The sequence below is a fragment of the Schistocerca cancellata genome, chromosome 5, assembly GCF_023864275.1.
Source record: "Schistocerca cancellata isolate TAMUIC-IGC-003103 chromosome 5, iqSchCanc2.1, whole genome shotgun sequence".
Lineage (NCBI taxonomy): Eukaryota > Metazoa > Arthropoda > Insecta > Orthoptera > Acrididae > Schistocerca > Schistocerca cancellata.
The window spans coordinates 20,024,624-20,049,645 of record NC_064630.1 but is presented as its reverse complement, the minus strand read 5'-3'; the positions used below and the strand labels follow the sequence as shown (position 1 = coordinate 20,049,645).

Here is a 25,022-nt window from a genome sequence, read left to right as displayed (position 1 = left end):
TCTTTGGTTCTCGCAGTCATGCACTTCACTGACTGAGTTACCTAGGCAGAGCTCATGACCCATGCTCACAGCTTTACTTCCACCAGTACATTATTTTCTACATTCTGAATTTCATACAAATTCCCTGTAAAACGTTGAAGTTGAAAGTGTGAAAGGTGGCATGAGGGGGGATTGGGTAAAGGGGGCGCCAGAGAAGTGGGGGGTAGGGGGGGGGGGCTATAGGCCAAGCGGGGGGAGGGGGGGCGAAAGGGGGCACGAGGGGACAGGCAAAAGTGGCTGTGAGGGGATGGGCAACTGGGGTCAGGGATCGGAGGAAATGGGCAGGGGGAGGGGTACAGAGTGGTGAGGGAAAGGAGTTCAACGATGCAGGCCAAGATAGTAAGAGGTTGTGGGAGGAAGGAGATCAGTGATGGTTGGGGAACTGTGTACACGGGGATAAGAGGCAGTGGGAGAGAGGGGGTAAGAGGTGGTGGGAGAAATTGGGTACAAGGGGGGGGGGGGGTCAGGGGTGTGGGAGTAACTTGAGTACAAGGAGTTGGAGGAATTGGGTACAAGGTGATGGGGAAAAGACAGTATGAAGGAGATCCAGAAACATTCAAAGTTGGCGTTTGTATTCAACACGCTGTACGTTATTGTTCTTTTTCTGAGGGATGTTCTGTTGACAGAATGTTCATTCAAGTGAGGTATTCAAACGAAGTTTCCTGAATGCTTATCTCAAAGAGCTTTACCTGCATATGAAACAAAACTGTAAACAAGACATAAATTGAACGTTCAATCGAAATGCTCATGATATAAAAATTATTTTTTAACAAGAATATGCAAAATACTGGAACACTGTTGTCAATGTTGGGTTTTGACCGATTTTATAAGGTGGCTGAACCAAAGAGAGCATTGTGTTCTAGAAATGTGTTACAGCATAAACTTGCAGTTAAATTTTAGCTGTGCTGCCAGCCCGAACTAACAAATACCTCAAAAATAAGGACGTATTTCAAAAGAAGCATTAGAAGTTGTACATATTAATTACATGGGCGCTATCTACCCGCAATCTCAAAATAAAAAGTAAGGCATCTTACGTCAATGTCTCTTCCAGATTATGGTAATCATCATCATTATCATTATTATTATTTCTCTTTCCTGTCACAGACGTTATGTCTGGTTAAAAATGGAAAGTGACGCGGACCTTGATCAAGCATGACTTCCTTTTAACTGTACGGTATATGTTACATTGCATTTAGGAACTTTCGGGTAATCTAACATGTATCAATAATTACATATTTCTGTAATTGTATATATACATTTGGATGTAGCTGTATTGGGTTGATGTACTGGTGGATATTGTGTGGTATGACTCCTGTAGTTGATGGTATAATTGGTATGATGTCAACTTTATCCTGACGCCACATGTCCTTGACTTCCTCAGCCAGTTGGATGTATTTTTCAATTTTTTCTCCTGTTTTCTTCTGTATATTTGTTGTATTGGGTATGGATATTTCGATTAGTTGTGTTAATTTCTTCTTTTTATTGGTGAGTACGATGTCAGGTATGTTGTGTGGTGGTGTTTTATCTGTATAATGGTTCTGTTCCAGTATAATTTGTATTCATCATTCTCCAGTACATTTTGTGGTGCATACTTGTATGTGGGAACGTGTTGTTTTTTAGTTTATGTTTTATGGCAAGTTGTTGATGTATTATTTTTGCTACATTGTCATGTCTTCTGGGGTATTCTGTATTTGCTAGTATTGTACATCCGCTTGTGATGTGATCTACTGTTTCTATTTGTTGTTTGCAAAGTCTGCATTTATCTGTTGTGGTATTGGGCTCTTTAATTATACGCTTGCTGTAATATCTGGTGTTTATTGTTTGATCCTGTATTGCAATCATGAATCCTTCCGTCTCACTGTATATATTGCCCTTTCTTAGCCATGTGTTGGATGCGTCTTGATCGATGTGTGGCTGTGTTAGATGATACGGGTGCTTGCCATGTAGTGTTTTCTTTTTCCAATTTACTTTCTTCGTATCTGTTGATGTTATGTGATCTAAAGGGTTGTAGAAGCGGTTATGAAATTGCAATGGTGTAGCCGATGTATTTATAAGAGTGATTGCTTTGTGTATTTTGCTAGTTTCTGCTCGTTCTAGAAAGAATTTTCTGAAATTGTCTAGCTGTCAATAATGTAGGTTTTTTTATGTCGATAAATCCCCTTCCTCCTTCCTTTCTGCTTCATGTGAATCTTTCTGTTGCTGAATGTATGTGATGTATTCTATATTTGTGGCATTGTGATTGTGTAAGTGTATTGAGTGCTTCTAGGCCTGTGTTACTCCATTTCACTACTCCAAATGAGTAGGTCAATATTGGTATAGCATAGGTATTTATAGCTTTTGTCTTGTTTCTTGCTGTCAATTCTGTTTTCAGTAATTTTGTTTGTCATTGTCTATATTTTTCTTTTAGTTCTTCTTTAATATTTGTATTATCTATTCTTATTTTTTGTCTGTATCCTAGATATTTATAGGCATCTGTTTTTTCCATCGCTTCTATGGAGTCACTGTGGTTATTCAATATGTAATCTTCTTGTTTAGTGTGTTTTCCCTTGACTATGCTATTTTTCTTACATTTGTCTGTTCCAAAAGCCATATTTATATCACTGCTGAATATTTATGTTACCTTTAGTAATTGGTTGACTTGTTGATTTGTTGCTGCCAGTAGTTTCAGATCATCCATGTATAGCAAATGTGTGATTTTGTGTTGGTATGTTCCAGTAATATTGTATCCATAATTTATATCTAAAAACAAAGATGATGAGACTTACCAAACAAAAGCGCTGGCAGGTCGATAGACACACAAACAAACACAAACATACACACAAAATTCAAGCTTTCGCAACAAACCGTTGCTTCATCAGGAAAGAGAAAAGGAGAGGGAAAGACGAAAGGATGTCTGCTTGTGTCTGTGTACGTGCGGATGGATATGTGTGTGTGTGGGAGTGTATACCTGTCCTTTTTTCCCCCTAAGGTAAGTCTTTCCGCTCCCGGGATTGGAAAGACTCCTTACCCTCTCCCTTAAAACCCACATCCTTTCGTCTTTCCCTCTCCTTCCCTCTTTCCTGATGAAGCAACGGTTTGTTGCGAAAGCTTGAATTTTGTGTGTATGTCTGTGTTTGTTTGTTTGTGTGTCTATCAGCCTGCCAGCGCTTTTGTTTGGTAAGTCTCATCAACTTTGTTTTTAGATATATTTTTCCCACGTGGAATGTTTCCCTCTATTATATTTGTATCCATAATTTATATTATTTAGCATGTTGGATAGTAGGTTCAGAGCAAGGCAGAACCAGAAAGGACTTAATGAGTCTCCTTGGTATATTCCACGCTTAATCTGTATTGGCTGTGATGTATTATTTGAACCTGTTTGGATATTAATCTGTATTGGCTGTGATGTATTATTTGAACCTGTTTGGATATTAAGTGTGGTTTTCCAATTTTTCATTACTATGTTTATGAACTGTATCAATTTAGGATCTACTTTGTATATTTCCAATACTTGTAGTAACCATGAGTGGGGTACACTATCAAAAGCTTTTTGGTAATCAATATATGCATAGTGTAGAGACCTTTGTTTAGTTTTAGCTTGATATGTCGCCTCTGCATCTATTATCAGTTGCTCTTTACATCCTCGTGCTCCTTTGCAACAGCCTTTTTGTTCTTCATTTATAATTTTGTTCTGTGTTGTATGTGTCATTAATTTCTGTCTAATGACTGAAGTTAATATTTTGTATATTGTTGGTAGGCACGTTATGAGGCGATATTTAGCTGGGTTTGCTGTGTCTGCTTGATGTTTAGGTTTCAGATAAGTTATTCCATGTGTAAGTGTATCAGGGAATGTGTATGGGTCTGCAATGTAACTGTTAAATAATTTACTTAGATGTGAATGTGTTAAGGTGAACTTCTTTAGCCAGAAATTTGCTATTTTATCATTTCCAGGGGCTTTCCAATTGTGCGTAGAATTAATTGCTTGGGTGACTTCATGTTGCAAAATTATCACTTCAGGCATTTGTGGTATCATCTTGTATGTGTCTGTTTCTGCTTGTATCCACCGTGCATGCCTGTTATGTTGTACCGGGTTTGACCATATGTTGTTCCAGAAGTGTTCCACGTCTGTCATGTTTGGTGGGTTGTCTATTTTAATGTGTGTGTTATCTATTGTCTGATAAAATTTCTTTTGGTTTGTGTTGAATGTTTGGTTTTGTTTCCTTCTATTTTAACTCTTTTTGTATCTTCTAAGTCATTTGGCTAATGCTTGTAATTTCTGCTTCTTTTCATCTAATTGCTCTATTGCTTCTTGTTGTGAGATTTTACCTAATCTTTTTCGTTTTTTGTCTGATATTTCATTTCTTATAAATTGTGTTAGCTGTCCGATGTCTTTTCTCAGTTTTTCTATTCTGATTTGTAGCCTGTGTTGCCATGCTGGTTTTGTGGGTTTCTTCTGTGTGTTGGTTGGTTCTGATCTCTGCCTAGTGTGTATATTTAGTGTAGTGAGTGCTCCTACATAAACCAGTAGTTGTGACTCTTCCATAGTTGTATTTTCATTTATTTTGTTGTGTATGATTGTGTTGATAGTTGTTACTGTTGTTTCGACTTGTGGGTTATTTGGTGGTCTACACAAGAATGGTCTAATGTCTGTATTTGTGTCTTTGTATTCTATATATGTTAGCTGAAATTTTTCTTCTATATCTAACATGTGTGTCACTTCATGTTCTATTTGTGCTTGTTCTGGTGGCTGTCTTAAGATTTCGTTTTCCTCTGATTGTTTAATTGAGGCGTTTTGTTCTTTGTTTGTTTTCTATGGGATGTTTGAGTCTTTTACTGTATTTTCTTCTTCTTCTGATTGCACATTATTTTGTTCCAGTATTTGTTGTACTTGTTGTTTGATGTTTTCTAATTCTGACTGGGGTATCCTGTTATTTTTTATTATTACACGGATCTGATCAGCTAGTCGTCGTTCTGTTAAAAATTGTAATTCTGGGTATCTGATAATAAATTTCGTGTATACTTATGATCTGTATCCAGTTGTGTTGGTTCCTAAGTTTGTTGTTTGGTAATAACAGAACATGAGGTGTCGGTTATCTTCATCTGACCATCTCATCCTCTGTCTTTGTTTTCCTTCTAGAGTGGTTGCAGGAAGCATATCCTGCAAAACACCTCTATTTGGATTTAAATCATTTTCCGTGTGGCTAGCAGTGTCGTTACCATTGTGGACGGGCATAGGGTTCAAGTGTCATCCCCAACCTTGACAGCGCTTGTCCGAGGCTTCATTAGTTCTGTCCTGAACCAACTAATCACACTAAAAGGGGGGTTAGCGCTATTAGTGGTTTGTTCTTTTCATCGCCTTTTATGATTGGCAGAACATACCGAAGGTCTATTCTTTTCCCGAGCCTCATCGAGGTTTATTATTATTATTATTATTATTATTATTATTATTATTATTATTATTATTATTATTTCTATTTTTCTCAGACCTTAGGTCTGGTTAAAAATGGAAAGTGACGCGGACCTTGATCAAGCATGACTTCCTTTTAACTGTACGGTATATGTTACATTGTATTTAGGAACTTTCGGGTTATTGAACACGTATTAATAATTACGGATTTCTGTAGTTGTATATACACGTTTGGATGTAGCTGTATTGCATTGATGTACCGGTGGATATTGTGTGGCATGACTCCTGTAGTTGATAGTATAATCGGTATAATGTCAACTTTATCCTGTTGCCACATGTCCTTGACTTCCTCAGCCAGTTGGATGTATTTTTCAATTTTTTCTCCTGTTTTCTTCTGTATATTTGTTGTATTGGGTATGGATATTTCGATTAGTTGTGTTAATTTCTTCTTTTTATTGGTGAGTATGATGTCAGGTTTGTTATGTGGTGGTGTTTTATCTGTTATGATGTTTCTGTTCCAGTATAATTTGTATTCATCATTCTCCAGTACATTTTGTGGTGCATACTTGTATGTGGGAACGTATTGTTTTATTAGTTTATGTTTTATGGCAAGTTGTTGATGTATTATTTTTGCTACATTGTCATGTCTTCTGGGGTATTCTGTATTTGCTAGTATTGTACATCCACTTGTGATGTGATCTACTGTTTCTATTTGTTGTTTGCAAAGTCTGCATTTATCTGTTGAGGTATTGGGATCTTTAATAATATGCTTGCTTTAATATCTGGTGTTTATTGTTTGATCCTGTATTGCAATCATGGATCCTTCCGTCTCACTGTATATATTGCCCTTTCTTAGCCATGTGTTGGATGCGTCTTGATCGATGTGTGGCTGTGTTAGATGATACGGGTGCTTGCCATGTAGTGTTTTCTTTTTCCAGTTTACTTTCTTCATATCTGTTGATGTTATGTGATCTAAAGGGTTGTAGAAGTGGTTATGCAATTGCAATGGTGTAGCCGATGTATTTATATGAGTGATTGCTTTGTGTATTTTGCTAGTTTCTGCTCGTTCTAGAAAGAATTTTCTTAAATTGTCTACCTGTCCATAATATAGGTTTTTTATGTCGATAAATCCCCTTCCTCCTTCCTTTCTGCTTAATGTGAATCTTTCTGTTGCTGAATGTATGTGATGTATTCTATATTTGTGGCATTGTGATCGTGTAACTGTATTGAGTGCTTCTAGGTCTGTGTTACTCCATTTCACTACTCCAAATGAGTAGGTCAATATTAGTATAGCATAAGTATTTATAGCTTTTGTCTTGTTTCTTGCTGTCAATTCTGTTTTCAGTATTTTTGTTAGTCTTTGTCTATATTTTTCTTTTAGTTCTTCTTTAATGTTTGTGTTATCTATTCTTATTTTTTGTCTGTATCCTAGATATTTATAGGCATCTGTTTTTTCCATCGCTTCTATGGAGTCACTGTGGTTATTCAATATGTAATCTTCTTGTTTAGTGTGTTTTCCCTTGACTATGCTATTTTTCTTACATTTGTCTGTTCCAAAAGCCATATTTATATCATTGCTGAATACTTCTGTTATCTTTAGTAATTGGTTGAGTTGTTGATTGGTTGCTGCCAGTAGTTTCAGATCATCCATGTATAGCTGATTTTGTGTGGGTATGTTCCAGTAATATTATATCCATAATTTGTATTGTTTAGCAATGTGGACAGTGGGTTCAGAGCAAGACAGAACCAGAAAGGACTTAATGAGTCTCCTTGGTATATTCCACGCTTAATCTGTATTGGCTGTGATGTGATGTTATCTGAATTTGTTTGGATATTAAGTGTGGTTTTCCAATTTTTCATTACTGTGTTTAGAAACTGTATCAATTTAGGATCTACTTTGTATATTTCCAAAATCTGTAGTAACCATGAGTGGGGTACACTATCAAAGGCTTTTTGGTAATCAATGTATGCGTAGTGTAGGGACCTTTGTTTAGTTTTAGCTTGATATGTCACCTCTGCCTCTATTATCAGTTGCTCTTTACATCCTCGTGCTCCTTTGCAACAGCCTTTTTGTTCTTTATTTATAATTTTGTTCTGTGTTGTATGTGTCATTAATTTCTGTCTAATGACTGAAGTTAATATTTTGTATATTGTTGGTAGGCATGTTATGGGGCGATATTTAGCTGGGTTTGCTGTGTCTGTTTGATCTTTAGGTTTCAGATAAGTTATTCCATATGTAAGTGTATCAGGGAATGTGTATGGGTCTGCAATGTAACTGTTAAATAATTTGTGTCTGTGTATATGCGGATGGATATGTGTGTGTGTGCTAGTGTATACCCGTCCTTTTTTCCCCCCTAAGGTAAGTCTTTCCGCTCCCGGGATTGGAATGACTCCTTACCCTCTCCCTTAAAACCCAAATCCTTTTGTCTTTCCCTCTCCTTCCCTCTTTCCTGACGAGGCAACCGTTGGTTGCGAAAGCTAGAATTTTGTGTGTATGTTTGTGTTTGTTTGTGTGTCTATCGACCTGCCAGCGGTTTTGTTTGGTAAGTCTCATCATATTTCTTTTTAGATATATGTTAAATAATTTAGTTAGATGTGAATGTGTTGAGGTGAACTACTTTAGCCTGAAATTTGCTATTTTATCATTTCCAGGGACTTTCCAATTGTGCGTAGAATTAATTGCTTGGGTGACTTCATGTTGCAAAATTTGTGGTATCATCTTGTATGAGTCTGTTTCTGCTTGTATCCACCGTGCATGCCTGTTATGTTGTACCGGGTTTGACCATATGTTGCTCCAGAAGTGTTCCACGTCTGTTATGTTTGGTGGGTTGTCTATTTTAATGTGTGCGTTATCTATTGTCTGATAAAATTTCTTTTGGTTTGTGTTGAATGTTTGGTTTTGTTTCCTTCTATTTTCACTCTTTTTGTATCTTCTAAGTCGTTTGGCCAATGCTTGTAATTTCTGCTTCTTTTCATCTAATTGCTCTATTGCTTCTTGTTGTGAGATTTTACCTAATCTTTTTCGTTTTTTGTCCGATATTTCATTTCTTATAAATTGTGTTAGCTGCCCGATGTCTCTTCTCAGTTTTTCTATTCTGATCTGTAGCCTGTGTTGCCATGCTGGTTTTGTGTGTTTCTTCTGTGTGTTGGTTGGTTCTGATCTCTGCCTAGTGTGTATATTTAGTGTAGTGAGTGCTCCTACATAAACCAGTAGTTGTAACTATTCCATAGTTGTATTTTCATTTATTTTGTTGTGTATGATTGTGTTGATAGTTTTTATTGTTGTTTCGACTTGTGGGTTATTTGGTGGTCTATGCAAGAATGGTCTAATGTCTGTATTTGTGTCTTTGTATTCTATATATGTCAGCTGAAATTTCTCTTCTATATCTAACACGTGTCTCTCTTCGTGTTCTATTTGTGCTTGTTCTGGTGGCTGTCTTAAGATTTCGTTTTCCTCTGATTGTTTAATTGATGCGTGTTGGTCATTGTTTGTTTGCTCTGGGATGTTTGAGTCCATTACTATATTTTCTTCTTCTTCTGATTGCACATTATTTTGTTCCAGTATTTGTTGTACTTGTTGTTTGATGTTTTCTAATTCTGACTGGGGTATCCTGATATTTTTTATTATTACACGGATCTGATCAGCTAGTCGTTGTTCTGTTAAAAATTTTAATTCCGTGTATCTGGTAATAAATGTTGTGTATACTTGTGATCTGTATCCAGTTGTGTTGGTTCCTCGGTTTGTTGCTTGGTAATAACAGAACATGAGGTGTCGATTAACTTCATCTGACCATCTCATCCTCTGTCTTTGTTTTCCTTCTAGGGTGGTTGCAGGAAGCATATCCTGCAAAACACCTCTATTTGGATTTAAATCATTTTCCAGTTGGCTAGCAGTGTCGTTACCATTGTGGGCGGACATAGGGTTCAAGCGTCGTCCCTGACCATGACGGCGCTTGTCCGAGGCTTCTTTAGTTCTGTCCTGAACCAAGTAATCACACTAAAAGGGGGGTTAGCCCTATTAGTGGTTTGTTCTTTTCATCACCTTTTACGACTGGCATAACATACCCGAGGCCTATTCTTTTCCCGGGCCTCCACGGGGTTTATTATTATTATTATTGTCTTTTTTTTCTCAGACTTAAGTCTGGTTAAAAATGGAACGTGACGCGGACCTCGGTCAAGCGTGACTTCCTTGTAACTGTATGGTATATGTTACATTGCATTTAGGAACTTTCGGGTAATTGAACATGTATCAATAATTACAGATTTTTGTAGTTGTATATATATGTTTGGATGTAGCTGTATTGCATTGATGTACTGGTGAATATTGTGAGGTATGTCTCCTGTAGTTGATAGTATAATTGGGATAATGTCGACTTTATCCTGATGCCACATGTCCTTGACTTCCTCAGCCAGTTGGATGTATTTTTCAATTTTTTCTCCTGTTTTCTTCTGTATATTTGATGTGTTGGTTATGGATATTTCAATTAGTTGTGTTAATTTCTTCTTTTTATTGGTGAGTATGATGTCAGGTTTGTTATGTGGTGTTGTTTTATCTGTTATAATCGTTCTGTTCCAGTATAATTTGTATTCATCATTCTCCAGTACATTTTGTGGTGTGTACTTGTATGTGGGAACGTGTTGTTTTATTAGTTTATGTTTTATGGCAAGTTGTTGATGTATTATTTTTGCTACATTGTCATGTCTTCTGGGGTATTCTGTATTTGCTAGTATTGTACATCCGCTTGTTATGTGATCTACTGTTTCTATTTGTTGTTTGCAAAGTCTGCATTTATCTGTTGTGGTATTGGGATCTTTAATAATATGCTTGCTGTAATATCTGGTGTTTATTGTTTGATCCTGTATTGCGATCATGAATCCTTCCGTCTCACTGTATATATTGCCGTTTCTTAGCCATGTGTTGGATGCTTCTTGATCTATGTGTGGCTGTGTTAGATGATACGGGTGCTTGCCGTGTAGTGTTTTCTTTCTCCAATTTACTTTCTTTGTATCTGTTGATGTTATGTGATCTAAAGGGTTGTAGAAGTGGTTATGAAATTGCAATGGTGTAGCTGATGTATTTATATGAGTGATTGCTTTGTGTATTTTGCTAGTTTCTGCTCGTTCTAGAAAGAATTTTCTTAAATTGTCTACCTGTCCATAATGTAGGTTTTTTATATCTATAAATCCCCTTCCACCTTCATTTCTGCTTAATGTGAATCTTTCTGTTGCTGAATGTATGTGATGTATTCTATATTTGTGGCATTGTGATCGTGTAAGTGTATTGAGTGCTTCTAGGTCTGTGTCACTCCATTTCACTACTCCAAATGAGTAGGTCAATACTGGTATAGCATAAGTATTTATAGCTTTTGTCTTGTTTCTTGCTGTCAATTCTGTTTTCAGTATTTTTGTTAGTCTTTGTTTATATTTTTCTTTTAGTTCTTCTTTAATATTTGTATTATCTATTCCTATTTTTTGTCTGTATCCTAGGTATTTATAGGCATCTGTTTTTTCCATCGCTTCTATGCAGTCGCTGTGGTTATCCAATATGTAATCTTCTTGTTTAGTGTGTTTGCCCTTGACTATGCTATTTTTCTTACATTTGTCTGTTCCAAAAGCCATATTTATATCATTGCTGAATACTTCTGTTATCTTTAGTAATTGGTTGAGTTGTTGATTTGTTGCTGCCAGTAGTTTTAGATCATCCATGTATAGCAAATGTGTGATTTTGTGTGGGTATGTTCCAGTAATATTGTATCCATAATTTGTATTATTTAGCATGTTGGATAGTGGGTTCAGAGCAAGACAGAACCAGAAAGGACTTAATGAGTCTCCTTGGTATATTCCATGCTTAATCTGTATTGGCTGTGATGTGATGTTATCTGAATTTGTTTGGATATTAAGTGTGGTTTTCCAATTTTTCATTACTGTGTTTAGAAACTGTATCAATTTAGGATCTACTTTGTATATTTCCAAAATCTGTAGTAACCATGAGTGGGGTACACTATCAAAGGCTTTTTGGTAATCAATGTATGCGTAGTGTAGGGACCTTTGTTTAGTTTTAGCTTGATATGTCACCTCTGCATCTATTATCAGTTGCTCTTTACATCCTCGTGCTCCTTTGCAACAGCCTTTTTGTTCTTCATTTATAATTTTGTTCTGTGTTGTATGTGTCATTAATTTCTGTCTAATGACTGAAGTTAATATTTTGTATATTGTTGGTAGGCATGTTATGGGGCGATATTTAGCTGGGTTTGCTGTGTCAGCTTGATCTTTAGGTTTCAGATAGGTTATTCCATGTGCAAGTGTATCAGGGAATGTGTATGGGTCTGCAATGTAACTGTTAAATAATTTAGTTAGATGTGAATGTGTTGAGGTGAACTTCTTTAGCCAGTAATTTGCTATTTTATCATTTCCAGGGGCTTTCCAATTGTGTGTAGAATTAATTGCTCGGGTGACTTCATGTTGCAAAATTATCACTTCAGGCATTTGTGGTATCATCTTGTATGTGTCTGTTTCTGCTTGTATCCACCGTGCATGCCTGTTATGTTGTACCGGGTTTGACCATATGCTGCTCCAGAAGTGTTCCATGTCTGTTATGTTTGGTGGATTGTCTATTTTAATGTGTGTGTTATCCATTGTTTGGTAAAATCTCTTTTGGTTTGTGTTGAATGTTTGGTTTTGTTTCCTTCTATTTTCAGTTTTTTTGTATCTTCTAAGTCGTTTGGCCAATGCTTGCAATTTCTGCTTTTTTTCATCTAATTGCTCTATTGCTTCTTGTTGTGAGATTTTACCTAACCTTTTTCGTTTTTTGTCTGATATTTCATTTCTTATAAATTGTGTTAACTGTCCGATGTCTCTTCTCAGTTTTTCTATTCTGATCTGTAACTTGTGTTGCCATGCTGGTTTTGTGGGTTTCTTCTGTGTGTTGGTTTGTTCTGATCTCTGCCTAGTGTGTATATTTAGTGTAGTGAGTGCTCCTATATAAACCAGTAGTTGTAACTCTTCCATAGTTGTGTTTTCATTTATTTTGTTGTGTATGATTGTGTTGATAGTTTTTATTGTTGTTTCGACTTGTGGGTTATTTGGCGGTCTATGCAAGAATGGTCTAATGTCTGTATTTGTGTCTTTGTATTCTATATATGTCAGCTGAAATTTCTCTTCTATATCTAACACGTGTCTCTCTTCGTGTTCTATTTGTGCTTGTTCTGGTGGCTGTCTTAAGATTTCGTTTTCCTCTGATTGTTTAATTGATGCGTGTTGGTCATTGTTTGTTTGCTCTGGGATGTTTGAGTCCATTACTATATTTTCTTCTTCTTCTGATTGCACATTATTTTGTTCCAGTATTTGTTGTACTTGTTGTTTGATGTTTTCTAATTCTGACTGGGGTATCCTGATATTTTTTATTATTACACGGATCTGATCAGCTAGTCGTTGTTCTGTTAAAAATTTTAATTCCGGGTATCTGGTAATAAATGTTGTGTATACTTGTGATCTGTATCCAGTTGTGTTGGTTCCTCGGTTTGTTGCTTGGTAATAACAGAACATGAGGTGTCGATTAACTTCATCTGACCATCTCATCCTCTGTCTTTGTTTTCCTTCTAGGGTGGTTGCAGGAAGCATATCCTGCAAAACACCTCTATTCGGATTTAAATCCTTTTCCAGTTGGCTAGCAGTGTCGTTACCATTGTGGGCGGGCATAGGGTTCAAGCGTCGTCCCCGACCATGACGGCACTTGTCCGAGGCTTCTTTAGTTCTGTCCTGAACCAAGTAATCACACTAAAAGGGGGGTTAGCCCTATTAGTGGTTTGTTCTTTTCGTCGCCTTTTACGACTGGCAGAACATACCGGAGGCCTATTCTTCTCCCGGGCCTCCACGGGGATTATTATTGTTATTGTTAGTATTATTATTATTGTTATTATTATTATTATTATTATTTAATGAAGGAACATCCCACCCAACAATTCGCATGTAGTTAAGATGTATGTATAGCATACGGAACTTTCCATTTGATCTTAAGTTTAGCTCTACACAACACTGTACATAAGCAGAACTGTGAAATGTCTTAAAAGCTACATACAATATAGTTGTTGTCAGGATCGTAGTGTTAGGAGACGAAGTGCCAGTAGCACACACTGCTCCAATTTGTAGTGACATACATCGATTCATAACTAAGAAGTCTAAGACTGACCAAACTTACAAACATAATGCTTGTAATGACTATTTGAAAGCCAATGCCTTTCCAGTGTCATTGTATGTCAGTTATATAATTACATCTTTTTCAGCTCCACAAATATTGTTTCACTGAGTGTAAATAGTGAGGAGTTTGTAACTATGACAATGTAACTGTGGGTGGAAATTAACACTACGAACGTAGAAAATTTGAAGGAACCAATCAAATGTGTCCAATAGTTGCTAAACGTTAATCCTGGGAACATAAAAGTGGGGCTATACTGTAGGCCAAACTGCTCCTTCCCCAACACTTTGAATATGCAATATATCAATAATAACTGAGCTTTTTTGTTGTTTTCAGCAAGATGTTTTAGTTTCCTGGTATTGGACAGAAGATCCCGTGTTAGGGCTTATATTCAAAGGGTTTGTAAAACATTAACACAAATTATTTGTGAAACAATGGATACAGGATTCTTATGTCAGACTGAGAATAACTTCCTTGATTGGAAGTACAGTCAATTCTCTAAAAAAGTTTGATTTATCACATTCCTAATCAAAAGAATACCAAAGGCAAATACCCAACAAAAATAACACCTGTAAAAACCGACACCTTTCTTAAAAAAACAACGCAATACATAACATCCCAATTCCGGAATCCTAATGGCTAAATTACCTGGTGATAGCACTATTATTGTTCTTAATATAATCCTCCAAATAAATTAGCTATAAAAGTGGGGCAAAACAGTTTGCTCTTGCACATGCAAAAACATTCATGAACTTTTTGTAATTTATTACTTATGTCCACCCTGTTACTCAAATCTCATAACAGATCACAATGAGATTAGTCTACATACCTTTCATCTTTAACCCACTAACACCTCACATTGCCATATGGCTTTGGTGCACATGATTCTACTAAATATTTTCCTATGTATTCAAAATTTCAAGCTAGAATGGTGGGGAGCATTTCCTCCAATGCAAAAAAGAATGCAGAACTCAAGAAGATGGTCACTGCTGGTTTCCATCTATCTGTTGTTGTGATATTATCAAAGTCACAAGACTGCTGACAGAGACTGCAAGAAACATGAGTGCACACTTTGAGTAAGTTTATTATTAAGCAGATAATTATTACTGGTTTCTTTTTCCAAACTTATTATGTAGTGCTGTTACAGATACACTGCTGGACATGATGATATAACATTTAGTGAAGTGGGTAAACAATGATCAGCATACCTTAGTTTGAACATTGCTGTTGTCATATTACAACACTAAGCATTTGCACTACCTATTTTACTTCTTGAGTTCCTTTCACAAGAATCTTTTAGGCCAGGCTTTTCGCTTGCTAAAGTCTTAGACATATTACTAGACGAGGATATGACTGGAGACATTTTCACGGAGCACACAGAAGTCAATACAGAAACAGTTGAGGATTCAGGAGATGAGAACAATTGTGGCTAAATAGGTTATTTCCCATATAATTCACAATTTGGCAACTAACATTTTGTGTACCATTCACCAGTATTGTATACATCATTACAGGCTCTTGATAATTTATCATCTCGGCCGTTAAGGGCTAATGCAGAAGTCAGACTTGCCAATAATGCAAGAATGGTATTGATTATGACACTGCCACTTCATTAGCAGGATCTTCACCTTTGCCTGGTCCAGCTTTACATTCTATTCTACCTTCAGCCAATGTTGGTACAATACAAACCCCTTCATTGTCAAAGACAGTGAAATGGAGCACTGAAAGAGAAGCAGATCCATCACAGTAGATAAACAAAGCAGATTTTAACACTTAATACTATACTTCGATTCCCAAAGCTGATTACCGTATTTCCTTGAATCTAAGCCGCACTCAAATCTAAGCCACACCTGAAAAATGAGACTCGAAATCAAGGAAAAAAAAATTTCCTGAATCTAAGCCGCATCTGAAATTTGAGACTCGAAATTCAAAGGGAGAGAAAAGTTTTAGGCCGCACCTCCAAATCGAAACAAAGTTGGTCCATTTTAATATGAGACACAATTTAGGTCGAATGAATGACGATACAGCTGCAGTAGTTTGGTTCGAGTCATAAGCTTAGCAGTTACGTTTTACCAGGTAGCCACTGCTATGCGTCAGGCGCTCCGTCCATATTTATATGGGTACCCTTCCTTTTTTACATGCTTCGTCTGGTTTGAATTGATTGCTTATTTTTCTTTGATCTTATAAGTGCAGTTTTCTTTGTTATAGGTGTTTACATCACTCTAAGCTGAAAACGCATTACTGTACTGTGTCATGCAGTGTTTGCCGCATTCTGATAATGAGTGTTTACGGCCTGTCGCCGCTCGCGGCATGGCTTGATTTTGTGCACACTACCGCCGCTTTTAAAAAAAAAAAAAAAAAAAAAAAAAAAAAAAAAAAAAGGAAAGAGAGAGAGAGAGAGAGAGAGGAATTGTCTCATTAGCGAAACAATGGCAACAGACTGCTATTTGTTGTTACTTACACTGCTGCTTTCTTTGATAATGATCAACAAGAACCTAATAGACTGTGTATGATAGAAGATGTTCTGAACGAGAGTTTAGCGAAAAAAATTTTCCATTTGAAAATCTTTGCAGACGCCTCTTTAGTACATTACATTCTGCACAGAAATTAGAGTCGCCTTAGATTTAAAAAATCTAGTCAATTTCTGTGCTTCATTTCTGAATGTATCACTATTAGGCATAAGAATAATACCAATATAAACATGACATGATACGTATATCCTTCTGCGTTTGCTGTTGTCTCACTCTAGTTTCGTAGTTTATTAGGCAGACAGGATTTAAATGAGATAGCAGCAAACACGAAAGAATACATGGCAAAATGTTTATATTCATATTATTCTTATGGTGAAGAGAATACTGCATGTGATTCATATTTCATCAGGTTCCTATTAGCAACCATCTCTTCTCACAGGTAGGAAAAAATTCAGAAAGTCGGATTTTAGTAGTACATTGAAATGCTGCTATATTCAAAGATGAACAATACGGAATTTGTATTTACTTCGTTGGATAATGTATGAAAATGCAGTGGTCGAAACTTGGGGCAGAGAAAAAAAGCTCGTCTTCCACCTTTTTTTTAAATTTATTTACTGACGCAGAGGTTTTGGCACCAGTATTTATCTTTGTGCCTGCAAAGCAAGCATGTGTAGCGCTACATGTATTTGATGGCAGAAGTTAGTTGTGGCGGCACCTACCATTTTTCAGAACTTCCACTTACTTTGCACTCGATTCTAAGCCGCAGGCAGTTTTTTGGATTGCAAAAACTGGAAAAAAAGTGCGGCTTAGATTCGAGTAAATACGGTATTCTAAATATAAAAGTATGTCTGCTTTGAAGATTTTTGAAAGATTTATAGACAACGAGATAGCTTAGCATTTAGTTGATGAAGCAAAATGTTGTGCATTATTTGTTAACTGTCCAGATCCAAAATAACATATGATGAGATTAAATGATTCATTGGGATTTTGTTTGTTAGTGGGATAGTAATGAAGACATTACTGGGATAGTAATAATGACATGAAGAACCAAGCTGTATGTAACCCATGAGGCAGGATAGATTTCTGTTGATTTTGCACTCTGCCAATAACATTAAAATTGACATTAATGACTTGGAAAATTTGTCCAGTTATGGAAATGGTAAAGAAGTGGCGCATAGATAATTTTGTACTTTATGAGCATTTGCCATATGACAAAAGCATAGTTAAACATTTTGGCCACTGTGGTTGAAACAAATTTATTAGGGCTAAACCAATATGATTTGCGTCCAAAACATGGAGCCTTGATGCTAAGAATCGCTAATCAGTCAATATCGAACTTTACCAGGGTAAAGGTACAAAAGCACACACAGAATACGGAGAAGTATTTGCCAAGGCAGTGATTTCCTTATTGGCATTACTTGATGAAATTCCAACAGAGAAGAGGGAGTTACATTATACATTCTTCTGGTTCTGCACTTTTCCCATTTTTAAAATTCTATACGAGAAAATAGAATTCCAAAAAACTGACAACTTCCAAGTAAAGACTATTATTCTTCCATGAAAAATCGTGGGTGCTACAAAACAGTAACTGAGAGAAATGATGGACTGCTGTATGTCCATCCAATGGGCAATGTGGTAGCCACAATAAGGTACTCCTCATATGGTAGCCAACATGTTGGAACAGTTAAGAGATTTTCTCAGAAAACAAAGGGGGATGTGGAAATCCTGAGGTCTCAAGTAATTGTAAAGTTTAACTTGTACATGGGAGGAATAGACCAAATGGTCCAAATTCTGGGATGCTACCAAACAGAAACTCGTAGCAAGAAATGGTATTGGCCCCTGCCGACATGGATGCTCGAGGTAGCTATGCAGAACATATGGGTTCTGTATAACAAAACAGCCAGACCGAAAACTTGTCAACCATAACTCACAAGCTGGGAGAACACCTGCATCAAAGCCTTCAACAGACAAATGTATATCCTATTTCAAAAGGTTTGACTGGACTGATCATTTTATTCAACACACGGAAGAGAAGAACAAAAGGTGTGCTGGAAGTAACTGTATGTCGTTTGTAAGAATGCTGGAAGTAACTGTACGTCGTTTGCAAGAACAATATGTTCAATATGCAAAGAAAGACCATGCACTGAGTGTTTCATTCTGTTTCATTCCCACTAGAAGTATGATAAACTGTCCATCTAATAATTCACTGCTGTGTACATATGCGATTACCTTTGTTATATGACGCATGAAAGGCAAGGATGTGGGTGTAAATCTTGGTCTGGCACACGTTTAATTGGTTATATAGTGTAACCATCAGCACCAGAATTATTTTTCTTTTCAATTTTTATGTGTTTTTTTATGTATTATGTATTAAGGCTAATTGAATAAATTAAATATATCTAAAGACAAAGATGTACCTAAAAACAAAGATGATGTGACTTACCAAATGAAAGTGCTGGCAGGTCGACAGACACACAAACGAACACAAACATACACACAAAATTCAAGCTTTCGCAACAAACTGTTGCCTCATCAGGAAAGAGGGAAGGAGAGGGAAAGACGAAAGGATGTGGGTTTTAAGGGAGAGGGTAAGGAGTCATTCCAGTCCCGGGAGCGGAAAGACTTACCTTAGGGGGAAAAAGGGACGGGTATACACTTGCGCACACACACACATATCCATCCACACATATACAGACACAAGCAGACATATTTAAAGACAAAGAGTTTGGGCAGAGATGTCAGTCGAGGCAGAAGTGCAGAGGCAAAGATGTTGTTGAATGACAGGTGAGGTATGAGTGGCGGCAACTTGAAATTAGCGGAGATTGAGGCCTGGTGGATAACGGGAAGAGAGGATATAGTGAAGAGCAAGTTCCCATCTCCGGAGTTCGGATAGGTTGGTGTTGGTGGGAAGTATCCAGATAACCCGGACGGTGCAACACTGCGCCAAGATGTGCTGGCCGTGCACCAAGGCATGTTTAGCCACAGGGTGATCCTCATTACCAACAAACACTGTCTGCCTGTGTCCATTCATGTGCCCCACTTGTGACAGGATACTTTCCGGGACTGGATCAGATTCTGAATGTGGCTCTCCAGCAGGGATACGACTTCCTCAAATCCTGCCCTGAAATGAGATCCATCCTTCATGAAATCCTCCCCACTCCACCAAGAGTGTCTTTCCGCCATCCACCTAACCTTCGTAACCTCTTAGTTCATCCCTATGAAATCCCCAAACTACCTTCCCTACCCTTTGGCTCCTACCCTTGTAACCGCCCCCGGTGTAAAACCTGTCCCATGCACCCTCCCACCACCACCTACTCCAGTCCTGTAACCCGGAAGGTGTACACAATCAAAGGCAGAGCCACGTGTGAAAGCACCCACGTGATCTACCAACTGACCTGCCTACACTGTGATGCATTCTATGTGGGAATGACCAGCAACAAACTGTCCATTCGCATGAATGGACACAGGCAGACAGTGTTTGTTGGTAATGAGGATCACCCTGTGGCTAAACATGCCTTGGTGCACGGCCAGCACATCTTGGCGCAGTGTTACACCGTCCGGGTTATCTGGATACTTCCCACCAACACCAACCTATCCGAACTCCGGAGATGGGAACTTGCTCTTCACTATATCCTCTCTTCCCGTTATCCACCAGGCCTCAATCTCCGCTAATTTCAAGTTGCCGCCACTCATACCTCACCTGTCATTCAACAACATCTTTGCCTCTGCACTTCTGCCTCGACTGACATCTCTGCCCAAACTCTTTGTCTTTAAATATGTCTGCTTGTGTCTGTATATGTGTGGATGGATATGTGTGTGTGTGCAAGTGTATACCCGTCCCTTTTTCCCCCTAAGGTAAGTCTCTCCGCTCCCAGGACTGGAATGACTCCTTACCCTCTCCCTTAAAACCCACATCCTTTCGTCTTTCCCTCTCCTTCCCTCTTTCCTGATGAGGCAACAGTTTGTTGCGAAAGCTTGAATTTTGTGTGTATGTTTGTGTTCGTTTGTGTGTCTGTCTACCTGCCAGCACTTTCATTTGGTAAGTCTCATCATCTTTGTTTTTAGGTATATTTTTCCTACGTGGAATGTTTTCTTCTATTATGAAAACAAAGAGGATGTGACTTACCAAAAGAAAGCACTGGCAGGTCGATAGACACACAAACATACACACAAAATTCTAGCTTTCGCAACCAACGGCTGCTTCGTCAGGAAAGAGGGAAGGAGAGGGAAAGACGAAAGGATGTGGGTTTTAAGGGAGAGGGTAAGGAGTCATTCTAATCCCGGGAGCGGAAAGACTTACCTTAGGGGGAAAAAAGGACGGGTATACACTCGCACACACACACATATCCATCCACACATATACAGACACAAGCAGTCACATTCAAAGGCAAAGAGTTTGGGCAGAGATGTCAGTCGAGGCGGAAGTGCAGAGGCAAAGATGTTGTTGAATGACAGGTGAGGTATGAGTGGCGGGAACTTGAAATTAGCGGAGATTGAGGCCTGGTGGATAACGGGAAGAGAGGATATATTGAAGGGCAAGTCCCCATCACCGGAGTTCGGATAGGTTGGTGTTAGTGGGAAGTATCCAGATAACCCGGACGGCGTAACACTGTGCCAAGATGTGCTGGCCGTGCACCAAGGCATGTTTAGCCACAGGGTGATCCTCATTACTAACAAACACTGTCTGCCTGTGTCCATTCATGTGAATGGACAGTTTGTTGCTGGTCATTCCCACATAGAATGCGTCACAGTGTAGGCAGGTCAGCTGCACAAGAATAGTTATCAATTTATTTATTTTTTTTTTATTTTTAAAATAAATGCCATTGTCCTGGCAACCCTAGGCACTTACAGAACTAATATTCTGTGTTCACACAAACACTCAGTATAGTTACGGTATGGTCAAATTCAGATATATAATTAATTCTATATCTATAGTATTTTATGAATGGTGCACTCTAAAGGATGAATTGTACAACTGAATATGATCATACCCTATCTACATCAAGTGCTTATGTCAACGCGGAATATTAGCTCCTGTAAGCTCCTGGTGTTGCCATATGGCAACGGCACGTATTTTCAAAATTAAAAATTTCATATTTACTCTCATACAAAATTTCGTTTATTCAATTAGCTTGGAACATAATAAATTAAAAAAACACACGAAAAACAAAAAAAAAATTGACACTAATGGTTACACTCTGTAATTAAAGATGTGTACCAGACCAAGATTTACATCCACATCCTTCCCTTTCATGGATAATGCACTTAGCAGCTGAGCTATCCATGTACGACTCAAAATCCACCTTTCTTTAACCCTCTTAACACTGCAGAAGTTCTGTTAACTTAGCTGGTGAGCACTTGTGGTAGAGAACATATTTTGAAAGACTGAAACAAACCCTATTCTGTGGCCCAGGCAGAGTTTCACAATACAACTGACACTTAGCAGTTGTGAAACTTATCAACATATTAAATGTGTGCGCCAGACCAGCACTAAAACCAAATAACTTCCATGTTTTAATCTCTCAGGGAGTTTCAGACAACCATACACTAGATTGAAGTTGTCATTCTGGACAACTTTTATCTTGATTAACACGTTTCTGGGCTCTTTTTGGGGCATTAACACACAAATGTAACAATAAAAGGAGTAGAATTTACTGAGTACAGATGATGTGTTACCATTCCATGGCCAAACACTTCACAGTAGCAACAGTCACAGTGCCTGGAATCTCTCTGAGTTGACGTTGTTGTAGAACTGGAGCGCTCCGAACATGTATCATCCTGGCTAGAAGAATCTTCCACATCTGGGACATCACCATCAGTATCTAGAAAAGACAAACAATATTTGTTCTTATAAATATACACTGAACAATGGTCAAAAGAGGGGTGGGGAACACGAACGGAAGGGTTTGATGACGTAGGAGGAGAGTGCGTGCACGAGGAAGAAGGGAAAGTACAATACATACACATGGTAGAACATAAATGCATTGCAATCCCTAAGGGACCACACTTAATAAAACAATGACAGGTGACTTTGCAATCCCAAGGTGATGGGAGTGATGATGTAGCAAAGCAAGCTGGGGACCCTTTCCATTTTGTTTTGTTATTTGCATCACTAATGTTAGTGAGAGATGTGCCATAAGATAAAGCTGTCATTCTGTAATTCTGAGTATAAGACCAGTTCCAACTTTGCTAAATTACATTAGTCAGAATAATTTCCTAATTAATTTGAACAATTTCAAGTAAGCAGTTATGCTAAAGTTCAGTTCAGCTCAATTAATTAACAGTAATTATTTCATATTCCAGTCAATCTGCTGACATGTAAATAGATGTAATTACTATATTACTGATAAAGTTAGGAAAATAACTCACAAAAATCGTTTAAGTATAAATGTAGCTAACTTCCAAAATATGGTAGGAACATCAGCACTTACTTAGTTTCTGGCATTGTTTATTTATGTATGGCGTTGTTTATTTAGCTTTTTCTGCTGTTTCATCATCGAGAATTTTTATTTCAGTAAAAACTCTTCAGACCAAAACCAATTCTCTTACACGATTCAGTTAATTTGACATGCAAAAATTCTAACTGTAAATTATCAAAATTACATTTTTTACAATGCGGAACTTTGGCAGTAATTTTTACAAAGCTATACAAGCACTGGGCCTGAAGCCATTTTAGGTCAGTCTGTTACGAGATTTTAAGTGTGGAACCCGTGTCGGTCAAAACAGCAATAGTGTAATGGTGCAATGATGTATGTCATGAACAGGAAGACAAACAATGAAGAAGGAGATTTACTGCTGACTGACTTTAATATAAAAGTGTCACAGGTATCGTTCATCTGATTGAGACTGTTGTAGGTTGGTTAGGTTATATTGCTCAGGGACTATTATCGTATAAATGGAAGGTGCAGTATGTGCATACCTGGTAGATGAGACTTAACTATGTAATTAAAATATGGACAGTCCATAATGGTGAGCTCAATGAGCTGCCCATAGTGGCAGACAGAACATGACAATCCCATTTGGGGTAGACAGGAATCAAGGCAACTGATGGCAGTGGGGATTTGGAAGGAGCTAGTGAAGGCAGCACTTAGGTATCCAATCACACAAGTAAGGCCCTTCCTTGGTTTGAGGAGTAGTAGTACACCCTCACCCCTTCTTGAACTAAGTGTCCTACATTCCGATTTAGGTCAAATAGTTTGAGGGACGGTTTCTTTAGTTTTCACAGTGAGGTGCTGCATATTTCTGCAATTGATTTTGTCATGAGCAAGTGTTGTTTTCACAGCAAAATTTTCAGTCTGCAGAGGAGTGTGCACTGATATGAAACATCCCAGCGCATTAAAATGGTGTGCTGGACTGAGTATTGATCTCGAGATCTCTGGCTTTTGTGGGAAAGTGCTCTACTGACTGAGCTAACCCAAGCATGACTCCCAACCATCCTCACAGCTTTACTTCTACCAGCATCTCACCTCCTTTCCTCAAAGTTCGAGCCTCAGTCTGGCACACAGTTTTAATCTGCCACGAAGTTTCAGCAAGTGTTGTGTTACCAGGCATAGACAACATGAAATCCGTCTTTCAGATGGTAGACATATAATGCTAAATTCATCACAACTGAAAGTTCCCATGTCCCCACTCGATGAGTTCTCTGGAATGACAGGAGATTATATCTTGGCTGAATACGGCACCCACCTGTGTGAAGTGTTTTGCTATTGTCTGGGCCATTTCCCTCTAGCTCATCTGGAGTCAGCCATTTCTCATTGTACCAGTTACTGGACACCTTCTCACAACACTCAGAAATCTCACTGATTGTATCCCATACTACAGTAGTTTTTGTGGAACAATTCATGGAGAGAAATTCACGTAACAATCTCTCTTTACTCTCTTTTGTAATTCGGCATCATTTAGTCCTCAGTATCAAACAGCCGATGAGGTATTTGGCAGCAGACTGGTATTGAATTGTCAAATCATACAACAGCCTCTAACAGCAGAGTGACACTGTTCAATCTGCTAGTGAACAAACAGTCTTTGCAGAAGCATGGCCCGAAGAATTTGGATTGGTTGCATCATCAGTAACTTGGTGGACCATGTCTGGGAAGTGTTCATTAGGCAGTCTCAATACTCAAATACTGACTGTTGAATCTGCTATCAGTATCCAGGTCCACAAGTGGTCACTTCATCAATGAAAATCCACTGAACAGTCACAGTCAGGTATGGAAATTTTATTTACAGCCCAACGTTAAAGAATGGCAGTGCTGAAGAGCATGTTGTATCTACATTCAAAAGACAACTATTCTCCCTGTGTGAAGCTCACAGTGCCATTACGCTCGGGACCTGTGGAGATTTTAACGCACTTAGAATACTTTCCCAAAAAATGGGCGGGGGGGGGGGGGGGGGGGGGCTGTACAATTAGGTTGTTGACAGCCTGAATGTCAAACTTTCACTGAAAAAAGGGCGGGGGGGGGGGGGGGGGGGCTGTACAATTAGGTTGTTGACAGCTTGAATGTCAAACTTTAATTTGAGAAAGGCATAGGGGGCATAAAGTATGGTTACTCTACACAGCACTTCTGCTGCTGCTGCTGCAGCAATTGCTTGTAAGCCTCAGTTCTTCCATATGATCCCTTTCACTATTCACATCAACTGCACTATGGGAGTCACTTAATGGATGCAATGGCTCTTTCTATGCCTTTCTCTTTGCATCAATGAAAGGTGCATGCGGCAAAAAGTAGTTTAGCTTTGAGATAGATAATTCCGTCTGATCTAGTTCAATGTCCCAAACTGGCGAGTTTTGGACTCATTTTTCTTAGTTTTTAACTTCTTCCATAATTCTTTGTCTGCAGAGATGGTGGTGCCAGTACAGCCATAATTCAGTGACCTTAGTACTTTTGTCCCCTGAACGCCAGTGTTTTGTCACTTATTTTTCTTCTTCTTTGTCTTA

General features: G+C 38.1%; 1 protein-coding gene across 3 annotated transcripts in view; it reads right to left on the bottom strand.

Moving 5' to 3' along the window:
- Positions 1–25,022, bottom strand: part of LOC126187359 (uncharacterized) — a 262,249-nt gene that overhangs the window by 104,225 nt on the left and 133,002 nt on the right. For all 3 annotated transcript variants that reach the window (XM_049928392.1, XM_049928394.1, XM_049928395.1), the window contains exon 14: positions 21,767–21,912. In XM_049928392.1, coding sequence (XP_049784349.1) covers positions 21,767–21,912 — 146 coding nt within the window. The remainder of the gene's footprint in view (positions 1–21,766; positions 21,913–25,022) is intronic.